Genomic DNA, 16191 nt, shown 5'->3' with positions numbered 1-16191 from the left:
CCCCGGGCCCCCAGCTGCCCCCCCCCCGCCCCTGCAGCCTCAGCTTCCAGGTCCACAGCTCGCTGAGTGCCTTCCTGCCCCCCTCTGCCCCTCAGGAACCCCAGCCCTCTGCCCCTCCTCCAGGTGGGGCTGACCAGGCTCCCTAGCCTGTGTGTCCTGGCCTTCCAGAGCCTTCCATGGCCACATATGTGGGGGGAATTTGTGCACCTCCTGGACCGTTAGCATTTTTCTCCACCAGGGAAGCCCAGCAGGCAGATTCTTAAGCACTGCACCACCAGGGAAGTCCCCTAAGTTTTTTTTTGTTTTTTTGCGGTACGCGGGCCTCTCACTGCTGTGGCCTCTCCCGCTGCGGAGCACAGGCTCCGGACGCGCAGGCTCAGTGGCCATGGCTCACGGGCCCAGCCGCTCCGCGGCATGTGGGATCTTCCCAGACCGGGGCACGAACCCGTGTCCCCTGCATCGGCAGGCGGACTCTCAACCATCTGCGCCACCAGGGAAGCCCGCCGTTAGCATTTTTAAATGACTTGAGACAGCACGGAGTTGTCAAGTCGGTATTTTCTCCACATTGACAGTCGCCAGCTTTTGTATTTTGCCAAGTAAGGACACTAAAAAAAAAAGTACGCTACCATCCACTATTGCCATCATATTAAAAAATAAAGATATTTCAGTACTCCTGAAGTAGGCAGTATCTGATCTCAGGAGAAAGAACAGTCTTTCAAATTGAATAAATATAGCTTCACGAGAACCTCACAAGGTTGAACCTGTTTTTCTCATCTTGCGTGAGACAGGCGTGGGCTTTGTCATTTCTGTCAGCCACCGTGAGTGGCTCTGTCCCGCCCCCCAGCACGGGCTCCCAGACTGGCCGAGGTGGCCGGGGAGTGAAGACGAGGCTAATCGGTGTCAGCCCAGGGCACTGCTGGCACCCCCCGGCAAGAGTAGCTGAATGAATGGACGGTCCTTCCAGGAGCCCCGGGCAGGAAGTCTGCCCTGCGGCCTCACCTCCCTGCTGGACGTCCTCCGGCTCTGCTCATCTTTTCTGAAATTGTCTTGGCTACTTCCGATTGGTTGTATTTCAACATCAATTTTAGAGTCAGCTTGTCCTTTTCTGATTTTTGAAGCTTGCTCTAATTTTATATGGGGTCACAGTGACTCTGCAGACCCATTTAAAGAGAACTGGCGTCATAGGATCCTGAGTCTTCCTGCCCGTGATCATGGTCGGCTTTCGTGTCATTTACAGGTGTTTTTTTTCCAGCAGTTCCCTATAGGTTTTAGTGCACTGGTCTTGCATGTATTTTGTTAAATTTATGGTAATGATTTCATATGTATATATTTTAAAATTAATTAATTAATTTATTTATTTTTGGCCGTGTTGGGTCTTCGTTGCTGCGCGCGGGCTTTCTCTAGTTGCTCCGAGCGGGGGCTACTCTTCATTGTGGTGTGCAGGCTTCTCACTGCAGTGGCTTCTTTTGTTGTGGAGCCCGGGCTCTAGGTGCGTGGGCTTCAGTAGTTGTGGCACGCGGGCTCAGTAGTTATGTCTCGCGGGCTCCAGAGCACAGGTTCAGTAGTTGTAGCTAATGGGCTTAGTTGCTCTGTGGCATGTGGGATCTTCCTGGACCAGGGATCGAACCCGTGTCTCCTGCATTGACAGGTGAATTCTTAACCACTGCACCACCAGGGAAGTCCCTATATTTTTATACTATTGTAAGAGGTATTGTTGCTTAAATTTCATTTCCCATTTTTGGTTCCGCTACATGGAAATACAGCTGATTCTGTTTATCGCCTGTGCCCTGTGCCCTCGTTAGATTCCATATTCCCTAGGATTTTTCTACGTAAATGAACCTGTCGTCTGTGACAGAGACTCTTCCACTTCTTTGTTTTAAATCTGTGTGCTGCTTACCTCTTTCGTCCCGTTACAGTGTTGTAACCGTGTCCTTTTACAGTTAGAATGTCATAAACCTATGAAGTTCCACGTGGAGGTAGGCAGTCCTGGAAGTGTACGCCTGTGCCGGTGCCCGTTCAGGGGGAGCCGCCCGCCTGTCCTGGCAGAGACAGGATGCTGCTTTGACTTTACAGTCTCTCTTCAGCAAGTTGATCACCTTCCCTTCTCTTTTCTAGTTTTCTTAGAGCTCTTGTCGTGAATTCTTGTTGAATTTTGTGGATGCTTTCTCTGCATGGTTTATTGAGATGATTTTCTCCCTTATAAATTTGTTCTGTTAATATGAGGATTACATTAATTGATTTTGGATGTCAGACCAACCTTGCGTTCCTTGGACGATGTTATCCTTTTTGTATGTGGTTGGATTCAAGTTTCTAATATTTCGTGCAGGATTTTTGCTGCTCTGTTATGTGACTTTTGCTGCTCTTTGCTTTTAGATTCTTTGTTTAGGTTTTGGTATCAGGGTAATGCTGGCCGCGTAAAATGTAAGTGTCCCTTCTTGTCTGTTTTCTGGAGGACTCTATAGTATTGATATTACTTCTTTAAATATTTGATGGTGAAGTCGTCTGTATCTGTAGGAATGTTTTCGAGAACAAATTTAATTCCTTCAGTAGGTGTAGAGCTGTTTAGGTTTTCTGTTTCTTCCTGAGTCAGCTTTGATAATTCTTGTCTTTCAAGGAATTTTTCTTTTTCATCTTAGCTGTCAAATTTATTGACATTTGGGATTCATAATATTTCCTTATCTGGGTGGGAGGTGTGACAAGGAGGGAGGGCTCTGTGGCGCCAGCGACCACGTGACCAAATCCCGAGGGGAAACACGGCGTGTGTCCCTGCTGTTTCCCGTGGCCTCCGGGTGACCTGGGAGGAAAGGGTCCCTGCACCGCGTCCTCGGCCCACGCCCCCTTAGGCTGGTGCAGAGTCTCCTTCCTATGCCACCCCCATCCCCCTTTCCACATGCCGCAGCTCCGTGTGACCCAGGGGCCAGCGTTGGGGCCTGGGGCCTGCCCGTGCCTCCTGGGGCGTCCACCTCGGCAGACGGCACCCGGCTCCGTGGTGCCCACGCCCGCTGCTGCCACGTGGGGGTCCCACAGGGGGCAAAGAGGGGCATCTGCGCTGCAGCTTGAAGGTTGGGAGGGTCTCTGGTGTCTGCGCCCCGCAGCCAGGCCAGGGCCCTTCCCTCACTTGGGCCTGTGAGCCCGCAGGAGGCCTGAGGACAGGGTCTACCCTGTGTCACTCCATCCACAGGGGCAGTGGTCAGCCCCAGGCGGCGAGGGGCTGGTCTTTTCAGCACCTTCAAGTTCACACTCAGGTTCTTAAACTGAGGGGCTGGGAGAGGCCCCGGGCCCGGCCTCGCCATGTTCCTGGGTCTGGAGGTGGGAGTCTCACCGTGGCCCCCAGAGGCCTGGGAGAGGGCTGGGCTTTCCTCAGCAGTGGTCCCAGGGCCACCTGTGCGGCCACCGTGCTTCCTGGGCCCCGACCAGTGCTGACCCACAGCGGCCTTTCCACAGGGAGGGCTCATGGCTGGGGTCCTGGGGGTGCAGCTACCGAGCCCGTGGCTTGGGTATGGGGTCCATGGGGGCTGGGAGGTGAGGGGCCTGGTGACGCTGACCTGAGTTCACCGTGTCATGTCATTTCCCCCTTCCCCCCGCCTCGCCTGTCCCCCTCCCGTGTCCGTCCCTCCCTGGGCCTATCTTTACGTCCTTCCCGTCTGTTCCCTTTTTCCTCTGCACGACTCCTCCTTTCCTGTGCACTTTCCCATCCCTCCGCGAGCCCCCCACCTGCCGTGCTGCCCTTCTGTGTCATCCACCCTTTCTGCTGCCCGCCCCCCGGTCTTCTCTCCCCTCCACACGCACTCCAGGCACACGGTGCAGCAGCAGACCAACCACGCGGTCGCAGCCAGCGCCAGTGCCCTGAAGCAGATGGCTGAGCTCCTGCGGGGCTGCTCCCGGGTATGTTCCCTGGGGCGCGGGGTGGGGAGACAGATGCTGACCACGCGGCTGCTCGGGGCAGAGGTCGCGCGTTCCTCTGTTCACTGGGCCGCGGGCCGGACAGCGGTGCAGGTGCCGTGGGCTCCCGGCCTCCTGGGCAAGAGTGCCCTGTCCCCCTGCCCTGCTCTACGTGCCCCTCACCCACCTGCCACCTCTACGTGTGCCCTTCCTGCCACTGCACTCACCGTCGGCCTCCTCAGCGTGGTCACGGCCACCGCATCCCAGACCACGGCCCCTTCACAGCCCCCATGTCCCCGCCGCCCCTCCCCACTGGCCTCTCACGTGCCCTCCAGCCCTGGCCGGCTGTCTGTTATCCACACCCTACCTGCTCCCCCAGAGGTTGGGGGAGCCCAGAGCATGCAGTGTTGTTAAGCCCTCGCGGGTTACAGAGCAGGGGCCTGTTTTCTTCAGTGAAGCTTGTTTGTTGCCCATTCGTTTACATGTGGCCCAGGGCTGCCAGCAGCTACAGCAGCAGAGACCCACCTCCAAATCCTAAAAGCTGAAGTGTGGCCCCTCGCAGAGAGGCCCTGCCTCTGGTGAGGAAGACTCAGGCCCCGTGGTGAGCCCCGCGGGCGCCGTCCGGCAGTGGGCAGGCGTGGACCGCTGATGCTGCTCAGCCTGGGCGAGCACAGAGCTCCCGCGGGGTGAGAGGAGCACGTGTGTGTTCTGTTGGTCCGAGGTGCCCGGAGGTCCCTTTGGAGACAGAAAGCAGACGTGGTAGCCTGGGCTGGGGACTGGTCTCAGGAGGACACAGAGGACTTTGGGGGCGATGGAGGTGTTCTAAAACCAGGTGCTGGTGATGGGTGTACAGCTGAAGCTTACACTTAAGGTGAGCTGTACACCTAAGGTAGATGGATTGTTACCTAATAGCGTAGACCCGGCTCGAAAACTTGAGTTACACTTTGATAAAAAAAAAAAAAACACTTAAAAAAACGTCCTAGGATCAGGGGTCAGGTGTCCCTGCATGGCGTGGGCAGGGTGCACCCGAGGTCCCAGGTGGAGGAAGCGCTCAGAGCTTTGCTGGGAGTGGCGGGCACTGCTCTGCATGCGGTATAACAATCACAGCCTGGTCGTCGGGACCAGAGGCAGGCGCCTGGTCCTGGCCTTCGCCCAGGGTTCACGCAGCACAGGGCAGCGTCTGCAGCGGTTCTGAGGCCTTGGTGTTCACGGGCCTGTTCACGTGTGGCCTTGTGACCCACGTCCCCGGCTCTGTGTATGTCACGAGGGCTGGAAAGCAGAGTTGACCCCCTTGGGAGTTCAGAGGGCTCACTTTTAGCCTAATATATCCTTCCTTCTTTCCATCCACCCACCCACCGGCCCCCCTGTCTGTCCATCTGTCCCTCCATCCATTTACCTGCCCGTCCACTGACTTACCCAGCCATCTACCCACCCGTCCATCCGTCTGAGAACCAACAAACATTTATTGCACCCCTGCTCTGCCAGATGCCGGGAGAACACAAATGAGGTCCTGCGGGAGCACGTCTTGTCCAGGTGGGCAGCGTGGGTCACTGCTCTCGCAGGGAAGAAAGGCTGAGCCCATCACCTGGAGCTGGTGGTGGATCACGTGGGCTGCAGAGCTGGAGATGTTTTGCTCAAAAGCACTAAATAGCCCCTTGGACTCTTAGGTCTGTCCTGGGGCATACATATGGTGCCAATTATAAGAGCCTTACCTGGACACTGAAACAGACTCCACAGAGCTGCGGCCACACGGAACTGTGAGGCCCAGACACTGCCAAGTGCCCTGGAAGGGCAGGTGTTGGAGAGCTGGTCTCCCGAAACGCGCCTGGCCTGCTGGTGCCCCGCGGCTCCTTCTCACGCATGGGCTTGCATAGGGTGCGTGGTGGCAGTGAGGGCTGGGTTCTGGGACTTGAGACGCAGGGTCTGGGGAGTGTCCAGGGCCCTCCTGGGAGCTGACAGGAGGTGCTGGGAGCAGGAGGGGACCAGGAGCCTGTGTCCGCGTCCTGGTCCAAGGACGCTGGGACTGGCGTGGCTCCATTGGTGCTAGTGCTGTGTGGTGAGAGAGGAGGGGCTGTGGCTCCTGATGGCCTGGCGGTGTCGGGTCCAGGGCTTGCTTGCCCGTTCCCTCGTCTGTCAGTATGCCTTGAGTGCTGGCTCTGTGCCGGGTTTCATCCTTGACGCTGGGGTGCAGAGACGAACAAGAGATGAGGTCCCATTCCAGCAGGAGGACAGAGGCCGTGTGTGAGTGCTGAGGTGCTGGGGGCAGGATGGATGGTTTGCCGACTGCAGTTCTGATGCTGGGGATGAGATGCAGCCTCACCACCTGTGTGACCTTGAACAGGCCACTTAGGACTTGTGCCCAAGATCTCCTGAGCTGTTAGGTGGGGATCGTAACACCTCTCACCCGAGTAGTTTGTTTTGGGGACAGGACAGGCATATCACGTTAGAGCGGCTGGCCCCGAGGTCAGTGTTGACGATGCCTGTGGTTTGGGTGGAGATGGTGTTCACGGTGATGCTGGCTGAGCCCGTGGAGCCCTTGATGGTGTCTGAGGTGATGGAGATGACGGCAGCGGCTGATGAAGATGGGGATGAACCCAGTTCTAATGGCAGAGGGGATGGTGACGGCCGTGAGGCTGGAGATGGACGGACGGGGACGCTGTGGCGCAGGTGCTGCCAGGCGGGACGGGAGGGGCACAGGAGCATAGTGAACTGAAGTGCCCAGGGGTGGAGGGGCCGCGGGGGCAAGATGAGGCCTCGGCAGCCTGTTGAAGCCCCCCCTCCCCCTCCTTGCAGCAGGAGCGTCTTCAGCTGGACCGTCTGAAAACTCAGCTTTCAGACGCCATCCAGAGCTATGGAGTGGTGCAAAAGGTGAGGCCCCTGCAGGTCCCCTGAGCACCCACTCTGGGTCGGCCTGGTACAGTCCCATCCCCCAAAGCAGAGGAAGGGCCACCTTGCAGACGTTGGATAATCGCCAGGATCTGGCTGGTGGGACCACAGCATGTGTGCAAGTGAGGGATGTTTACCTCTGGAGTGCTGCCCAAGAGGGTCCTCATGACAGCCCCCTGGGAGGTGGGAGAACAGGTATCACCCATCCTTCCACACCCGCCTGAGTGTGTGGGAGGAAGCCATCTAGCAGATCAGCCCCCAAGCCCAGCCAAGCTCCCAGTTTTCCAGAGTCCTGGGGCAGCTGAAGGTGTGCTTTGCTATTGGTCATCGTCCAGTACTTTGTGTTTATCTGACTGTTTCTTCTCTTTTCCCCACCTTTTCTGTTCTTCCCGTCTCCCTTTTCTTGTACTTTATCCAACAGAAAATTGCAGAAAAGTCCAGAGCACTGCTTCCCACAGCACAGAGGGTTGGCAAGCAGCAGGTGGGTGCTGAGTATTTACCCTGGTCAGTGGGTGTTAGAGGACAGCATAGAATCCAGTGCCACTGGGGCTCCGGGAAGGGCAGGGAGGACCAAGGTCCTACCGTATAGCACAGAGAACTATAGTCAATATCGTATGATAAACCTAATGGAAAAGAATATAAAAAATAATGTATACATGTATAACTGAATCACTTTGCTGTACAGCAGAAGTTAGCACAATATTGTAAATCAACTAGACTTCAATAAAAATGTAGGTAAAATAAATAAAATAAATTAAACTTATGAATTAAATATCCTTAAAACAGAAAAAGAAATTGACATTTTACCCTCAGGTCTCTGGCATGGGCTTGATACAGGGAAGTGCTTGCTGACAGTTCTGCCTACTGTACGGGACCAACTTGTATTAGACCAACCCTCCTGTGAGTAGGAATGATAGAAAATCCAGTAAAGAGTGTAATTGGAGTCCTAGATGAACAGGGGAGAGAGAGAATGGACAGAAACAATATTTGAAGAGGTAATGGTTGAGAATTTTCCAAAACTGTCCAAATACTTCAAGCCACAGATTGAAGAAGCTCTATGATGACTAGGATAAAGTTATCCTGTTTCTTAAAGCTACGCTTAGTCACTTCATAATAAAAAACTTGAAAACCAAAGACAAAAATAAAATCTTAAAAGCAGATTAAAGCCAGAAAAAAAATCTTAGATGCCCAAGAAAAAGTCACATTATTTTTTAAAAAGCAATGAGACTTACACTTGACTTTTTAAAAGAAACAGTGGAAACCAGAGGACAGTTCAAAGAAAATAACTACCAACCTGGAGTTCTACATCTGGTGAAAATATTTTTCAGAAGGAAAGGTGAAATGAAAACATATTTAGAGAAAGAAAAACTGAGAGAATTCATCAACAGAGCTCTCTAAAAGTAGAAGAAGGAAGATAGTCCCAGATGGAAGCATAGTAATGGAGGAAGGAATTATGGGCACTGAAAACAATAAAATGTGGATACACCTACATTCATGTTGACTGTTGAGTAATAATAATAATGACTTGTGAGGCTTAAGATATGGGGCAAATGAAAATACTTGTACAACAACAGCACAGAGGACATAAAGGAGGTAAATGGTGTTAAGGTATTGTAATGTCCTTGCGTCATCAGAGAAGAGACAAAAATACCAACGTAAGGTAGGCTGTAATAATCCAAGGATGCATATTGCATTGTGGGTAATACTAAAAGGACAATACAAGAATAGACAGTGTAACATAAATAGAGAGGTACCTATGAAATAATAAAACAAATGCTTAATTTAAAAGCAAAAAAAAAAAAAGAAATCAACACAAAACAGGGAAAAAGAGGAAATAAATTGTAAGATGGTTGATTTATGCCACTTATGCTAAGCTAAAATGGACTAACCCTTCCAATTAAAAGGCACAGATGGTCAGACTTGGTTAAAAGAAAAAAGCTGTGTAGTGCTCAGAGGAGTCAAACCTTAAATATAAATCCAGAAAAATGTTGAAAGTAAAAATATGGAAAAAAATACACTGTACAACCAAAAGCTAAAGAAAGCTGTTGTAGCCACATTAATATCAGAACAAGTAGACTTCACATGAGGAATTCTTAGTGGGCATACAGAGGTATATTTTGTAAGGATAAAAAGTGAACTCAAACGGAAGACATAATTTTAAATTTATACGTACCTAACAATATACCCTCAAAAATAGAAACATAAAGCAAAACTGATAGTAGTAAAAGGAAAGCTAGTAAATCCACGATCACAGTCGGAAAGTATGACGCACCACTCTAGATGACTAATAAAATAAATTGAAAAAATTCAGGAAGGATATGAAATATTCAAGCAATACTACTGATTAATGCACTGACCTAATTGATATTTATGACACTAAGAGAATATACACATGATGCATATGCTGGATGGTAAAGCAAGTCTCAGCAGATTCTAAATGACTGACATAATACTGAATATGTTCTCTAGCCAGAGTGCAATTAAACTAGAATCTGGTAACAAAATTCTCAACACCAGGGCTTGAGAATTTAAATAATATAATTTGAAATAACCCATGGATCAAAGAAGAAACCCTAGTAGAAATTAGAAATCATCTTGAACAAAAAGGAAAATGCAACAAATCAAAGCTTATGGGTTGCAACTAAAGCAGTGCTTAGAGGGAAGTTTATAACTTTAAATACATATATTAGAAAAGAAGCACGTGTGAAAATTAGTGATCTAATTCTCAATCTCAGATGGCTAGAAAAACAACAAAAAATTAAATCCAAAGAAAATATATAGGAAAAAGCAGAGACCAGTGAAAAATAAAATAGATGTGCGATAGACATATTCAACAAAGCCAAAGATTGGTTCTTTAGAGTGATTGATGATTGGTTCTTTAGAATGATTGATGATTGGTTCTTTAGAATGATTGATTGATGATTGGTTCTTTAGAATGATTGATGATTGGTTCTTTAGAATGATTGATGATTGGTTCTTTAGAATGATTGATGATTGGTTCTTTAGAGTGATTGATGATTGGTTCTTTAGAATGATTGATGATTGGTTCTTTAGAGTGATTGATGATTGGTTCTTTAGAATGATTGATGATTGGTTCTTTAGAGTGATTGATGATTGGTTCTTTAGAGTGATTGATGATTGGTTCTTTAGAGTGATTGATGATTGGTTCTTTAGAGTGATTGATGATTGGTTCTTTAGAGTGATTGATGATTGGTTCTTTAGAGTGATTGATGATTGGTTCTTTAGAGTGATTGATGATTGGTTCTTTAGAGTGATTGATGATTGGTTCTTTAGAGTGATTGATGATTGGTTCTTTAGAATGATTGATGATTGGTTCTTTAGAATGATTGATGATTGGTTCTTTAGAGTGATTGATGATTGGTTCTTTAGAGTGATTGATGATTGGTTCTTTAGAATGATTGATGATTGGTTCTTTAGAATGATTGATGATTGGTTCTTTAGAATGATTGATGATTGGTTCTTTAGAATGATTGATGATTGGTTCTTTAGAATGATTGATGAAATCGTTAAATCCCACAAGGCTGACCAAGATACGGAGAGAAAACACAAATCACTCGCATCAGTAATGACAATGGCTATATCATTATAGCTTCTGAAACTAAAAAAAAAGTCATAAGATAACCGTTAGCAACTTCATACCCATAAATTTGACAACTTACATGAAGTACAAGTGTTTAAAGAAAAACGTAACCTCCCAGGATGTGTGAAAAATCTGGAAAGTCCAGTATTTATTAAAGAAATGAAATCCATAATTAACAAGCATCCTAGCAATAAAACTTCAGACTAGATGGCTTTACTGATGAATTCTCCCAAATATTTGAGGAATAAATGATACCAGTTTACACAAACTCTTATATAGAATATAGAAAGAGGGTATACATCCCACCTTGCTTTATGAGGCTAGTAAATGGAAAATAACATGCTGTCTCACGAGCATAGAAGCAAGAATCCTAACCGAAATGTTAATAAGCGAAGTCTAGCAATATATATAAAGGTAATACATCGTTATAAAGTAGGATTTATTCTAGGGATGCAAGGTTGGTTTCCATTCAGAAATAATCAGAGTAATTTACCATGTTAATTCAGTAAGAAAGAAAATCTATTTGATCATCTCAATAGACACGGAAGAGCATTTGGTAAAATTCAGTACCCACTTAGGGGGACTCAAAACTTTCCACAAACTAGGAGGAGATAGGAATGCCTTTGATCTGGTAAAGGGTATCTTCAGAAGTCTACCAGTCAGCAGCACACTCACTGGTGAGATATTAAAATCTTTTCTCCTGAGAGTGAGGAGGAGACATGGTGTCCAGTATTATTGCTTCTATTCTCCATTGCACTGAGGGCATATCCAGTGCAATAAGAGATGAAAAAGAAATAAAAGGTTTAGAATTGGGAAGGTTTAAAACCCCTTCACAGACAACATGATTGTGTAACTAGAAAATGTGAACGAATCTGATGAAACTTAAGAGTTCGTAAGTGAATGTAGCAGGATTTCTGTTACGTCAGTATGCAAGAAAACATTGTGTGTGCCAGCAAAAGACAATTTGGAAATGATACTTAAAAAGTGAGAGCATTTATAAAAGCATCAAAACTAGGAAGAAATCTATGACCAGTTGTTGAAGCTTCTATATAGAAAACTATAAAACATTACTGAGAGAAATGACAGAAGGTTAAATAATGGAGGGGTGCACCATATTTGTAGATTGGAAAATTTGATGTATAAAGATGTCAAATTCTCACCAAGTGGTTCTGTAGGTTCAATACAATCCAAATAAAAATCCTAGCAGGTTTTGAATATGTGTTTGTATATGATGTGTGTGTAAATTGTCAAACTGATCATAAAATCTATATGGAAATATAAAGACCCCTGAATAATGAAGACAATTTTGAAGAACAGAACTGAGGGTTTACATTCCCAGGTATCAGAACACCATATAGAGCAACAGAAATTGGAACAGTGTGGTATTTGTTGAAGGCTAAGCAAACAGACCAGTGGGGTCAGAGTCGCATATAGACGCAGACTCACACATATGTGATTACCTGGTTTGTGGGAGGTGCACTGCCACGCAGTGGGAGGCACAGGATTTGCACAGGACTTGATGCTGATGGGCTGATGGTTGAGCTGGGAAAGGTCCTGTTGCGCACACGGCAAGTACAGGTCCGAACACCGTGCCCGCTTCATCTTGGTGTCAGAGTGACTGAGGAGCGGTGTGCAGGGCAGGATGTCCACACGAGGCGACAAGCCAGCTCAGGCTGTGAGTACCCTCTCAGCCAGGAAGTGCTGCGGGCCCAGGGCCATCGCTGTGTGGCTGGGAGGGGGCTGGAGCACTGCTGGCACAAGGCTGCCACCCCCAGCAGATCCTTCACCCCGGTTCACCCAGGCTCAGAACACTTCCCTGGATCACAGATCTAGATGTGAATGGTAAGGCAGTGAAGATTCTAGAGGCTACCATAGGAGGCTATCTTCCTCCCACACAGATGAAAATGTACTTACTATAAAGAAAACGTGATAAACTTGACTTTGTTACAGTCTGTACAACCCTCAGAGAGCGAAGAGGTGACCCACAGAGTGAGAGAAGGCATTTGCACATCACGTATCTGAAAGGACTTCATAATATGTAAAGATCTCTTACAAATCAGTAGGAAAAAGACAGACAACTCAATTCAAAAACATAAAAGGGCAAACACCTTGGGCATGCACGTTCAAAAGGGACGTCGGAATGGCTGGTAAGCACGTGGGTGTGTGCTCAGCATGTGTCATTAGAAGCAGACAAAGTTAACCCACGATGCTCCATCTCTGCACACCTCACACCCACCAGCACGACTAAAAACTAATGAAAATGGAGGAGCGTGCCGAACGCCGGCAGGGCTGTGGGGCAGCCGGAGACCTTGTGCGGTAGACGGGAGTGTGAAGGGTGCCCCCTCTCTGGTAGCTGAACACACCTGTGGAGTGAAACGTCGTCCTGTCTGTGGCCTTGCAGCTCCACCTCAAATGTATACCCAGTGAAAAGTCACGTAGAAGAGCGCTGAGCACACGTGACATACGGCAGCAGACACCTGGGAGAGAGCCAGCCTGCGGTGGGATGGACAGAGCATTTGTGCTGAGTCCGTAAATGGGAGACTGTGGCAGCAGAAGGGTTGTGCTGTGGCCAGCAAGGCCCCGGTGACATCTCGGACACACGCTGAGCCCAAAGAGGATAGAGGTCAAAACCGGACCAAACCAACGGGCAGAGCTAGAAGCCCCTACCCTTGGTAGGGGACAGCATAATGAGGAGGAGGCTGGAATGTCCGTTTCTTGACCCGGAAGTCTTCCTTTGGTTACAGTTCACAGACCGATCTACACTTGTGATTTGTGCATTCAACTACTGATGTCCTATTTCAGTAGAGTTTTTCTTAAAGAGGAAGACAGTGGTCAACAGTGCTTCTGAGAAGTTATGAAAGATTAGATTATTTCCAGGAATTTTGCAAGCTGTAGTTGATGAGATGATATACTGCAGGATTCAGCCCGGGGATGTGGCCGCATCCCCCGGACTTCGGGGCCGTCATCTGCGGACCGGTGGTCCTGGTCCTGGCAGGAGCAGGGGTGGCCGCTGCCTGCTGGCTCTCCTCTGAGCTGAGTGCCGGGTGTGGCTGTGAGCAGGGGCAGGTTGGCTTCTCTGGAGTCAGCCTTCTTGGCTGTTGTCGGCCGCAGCCTCAGCTGGGCCCTGGGTCAGTCTCCTACCCAGACCTAGGCAGTGGGCAGCCGCCAGGTGCTTCTGGGCCGGCCTCTGTCCCAAGGCAGGGCTGTGCTTGTCCAGCGCTGGGAACACTCCGAAGTCTGCATCGCCGTCGCCAGCTCGGTGTGGGTTCACCAGAGCCCCGTGCTCCCAGCAGCAGCAGTAAAGACCACCTCACCTCCACGTCTGCTGGGAAGTACCCTAATTGTGGTCCCCGCCAGGCTCAGGGCGGGTTGGCCCTGCCCCGGGGCCCCAGCGCCTTTATTTAATATGGGGTCAGGGAAGGATTGCGACAGTCACGCCTGTTCTGTGTCCTGGGCTTTACTGAGCCTCCAGACTTCCGTCAGCTCACACACACACAGCCTTTTGCTGTTTGGAGAAGTGGATGACCAGCCTCGGGCTATTACGCAGAAGCTGTGTTTCCCAAGTGTGTGACCAGCTCTCATTCTGTCGTTCTGACGCTTGCCCTGCCGCTGAGGTCACGGGCTTCCCATGCAGAGCCCTGGGCCGGAACTGGCGAGACAGTGGCCCGTTTTCCAGAGCCCCTGAGAGCCCTGGGTCGCTGCTCACTGGCCCTGGGTGGGGGGCCACGCTGAGCCCCCGCCACGCACCCTCCTGGCCTCCCTGAACCCCCTTCGGGCTCCATCTCTTCTCACGGGAAACCGCTGGGCCCGCCCCCCAGCAGTCTCGTTGGATTGTGGGCTTCTAATGGACGTGTCGGAACGGAACCCAAGCCCTGGGCCTTGGAGCAAAGAGAAAGCCGCCTTTGTTGGCTGCCCCGCAAGCTGGAAAGCCATCACACGGCTATCCCTTGCGCTGCGGCCCCAGCGCCCGCCCTGCCAGCACATCCTAATCCTGGCTTCAGAGCTCAAGACCCACATTGAGGCTTTGTGAGGAGAATAAAGGGTGCTTTCTGATCCTTACAGGAGGGGGGCTGCGGCGGGATCAGCCCTCTCTCCCTCCCTGCTCCCTTGTCCTGAGCCGCTTGGGGAAGGCGGCCGGTACCTGTGGAGGCCAGGCGCCGCACCCACGCCTGCAGGGAGGCCGCACCCTTTGCTTCGGCTTTCTGGAGCTTCCACGGAAACCCAGACTCCAGGAGGCTTCACGCGACACCCGTAGTGTCACTTCTGCACTGTAGTGTCTGACTCACTTTCAGCTGGTCCGTGGTGCTCACTGCAGGCTGCGCCCCCGTGCTCCTGCGCACCCCCTGCTGGTCACGTTGTGCTTTACAGCAGAGCTGCAGTGGGCGTGCCCCTGGGTGCGCGGGCCAGGGCTCTTCCCACGGGGGCTGTTAGGTTTGCCAGGGAGGCCTTTAGAAGCCCCTGTCCAGGCGGTGCCCCAGGCCAATGGAATCAGGTGGGTCGGGGGCAGGCGTCAGTGCAGCTCAGGGCTGGGTGTCCTGTTCTGGAGCAGCCGCTGCTGGGAGGGGTGCACTGTTGGGGTCCCCCGCAGGCACGCGTGTCCTGTGCCCTGTAACTCACTTGCCCTGGGACGGCCGGCCCTGCATGGTACCCGACCTGGGCTTTCCATTGGCGTCTCGTTTTCACGTGTGCTCGCTGGTCAGTGCCTCTCCTGCATCCCAGTCACTTCTTTATGTGACTCTGGGACGTGGGCGGTATCAGCCCCGTCTTAGGGAAGCGAAGGCTGAGGTTGGAGAAGTTAAGGAAGTCGGCAGGATCACACAGCTAGTAAGCGGCAGAGCTGAGCTTTCTCGGTCCCCTCCCCGCCTTGGACTGAGGGCGTGGGATCAGCGAGGGGGACCAGATGCCGCGGCTCCTGCTGGGAGTGAGGGGTGTGCCGGGCAGCACGGGGAAGGGACAGGACAGGGGGTGCAGACAGCACAGCTGCTGTGTGGTGAACACAGGCCACAGGCCTTGGGCGCAGGTCACTCTTCCCGGTCTGTGGAGGAGAACGTTGAGGCCCTGAGAGTGTGCCGCTGGCCCGACGGTGCCAGTGCTGGGCCGGAACCTGACTTGGCTCTGCAACCTAGGCGCGGCCTGGGAAGCGCAGAAGGGGGGCGGTGGAGGCGCGCGGCCTGGCGCGGGGCCAGCCCGCACCCCGCTCCTGCCCGCCTGGCACTGCTCACTTCCTTCCGCCCACACCGGGAAGGGGAGGTGGTGACTGCCGCCTTGGATGAGGAGCGCCCGTCAGCAGAATTTGTAGATCTTTTATTTTGTGTTCATGTCTCCACGTATTTATTTATTTAAAGGTCTCTGCTGACTCTGGGGACGAGTTGCTGCGTGTATCGGTGTGGTCTGTAGGGAGAGTGCCAGCTTTGGGAGGAGGACGGGGTGTGTGCGGACGCATCACCCTGTAACCGAGGGGAGCGTGCCCACCCTGCGGGGCTGCGAGCAATGGAAAGGGTGGCATCTGGTGTGTCCCCTTTCCTAGGCGCAGTCACACGTGGCTTTCCAGCGCCTTGCGCCCGCCTGTACTGGCGTTTGCCCAAATGCCCCAAGGTTCTTGTTTGTGCCATTTGCTGCTTTTGGTGCCCAGATGAGTAGGTGTGGGCAGTGTCCATCCGCTCCACTGCACCGCAGGCCAGGCCTGCGGTGGTCATCATGGGCCCCAAAGTGCAGGAAAGAATGTGGACACTAGACTGTGTTCTCTTCCTGCTGACCCGCGGGGCCTCCTGTAGGCGGTGTGGCAGGGCCCGCAGGGAGCAGGATCTGCTGGGAGGACAGGC

General features: G+C 51.2%; 1 protein-coding gene across 1 annotated transcript in view; it reads left to right on the top strand.

The window, feature by feature from the left end:
• The window catches only part of TSNARE1 (t-SNARE domain containing 1), an 83502-nt gene that overhangs the window by 44487 nt on the left and 22824 nt on the right, over positions 1–16191 (top strand). The window contains exons 7-9 of the mRNA XM_024741217.1: positions 3795–3885; positions 6676–6750; positions 7190–7249. Of these exons, the coding sequence (XP_024596985.1) occupies positions 3795–3885; positions 6676–6750; positions 7190–7249 (226 nt within the window). The remainder of the gene's footprint in view (positions 1–3794; positions 3886–6675; positions 6751–7189; positions 7250–16191) is intronic.

This window comes from Neophocaena asiaeorientalis, unplaced genomic scaffold, assembly GCF_003031525.2.
Source record: "Neophocaena asiaeorientalis asiaeorientalis breed wild unplaced genomic scaffold, Neophocaena_asiaeorientalis_V1.1 scaffold177, whole genome shotgun sequence".
NCBI classification, from domain to species: domain Eukaryota; kingdom Metazoa; phylum Chordata; class Mammalia; order Artiodactyla; family Phocoenidae; genus Neophocaena; species Neophocaena asiaeorientalis.
This window is presented reverse-complemented; position numbering and strand designations above follow the sequence as displayed.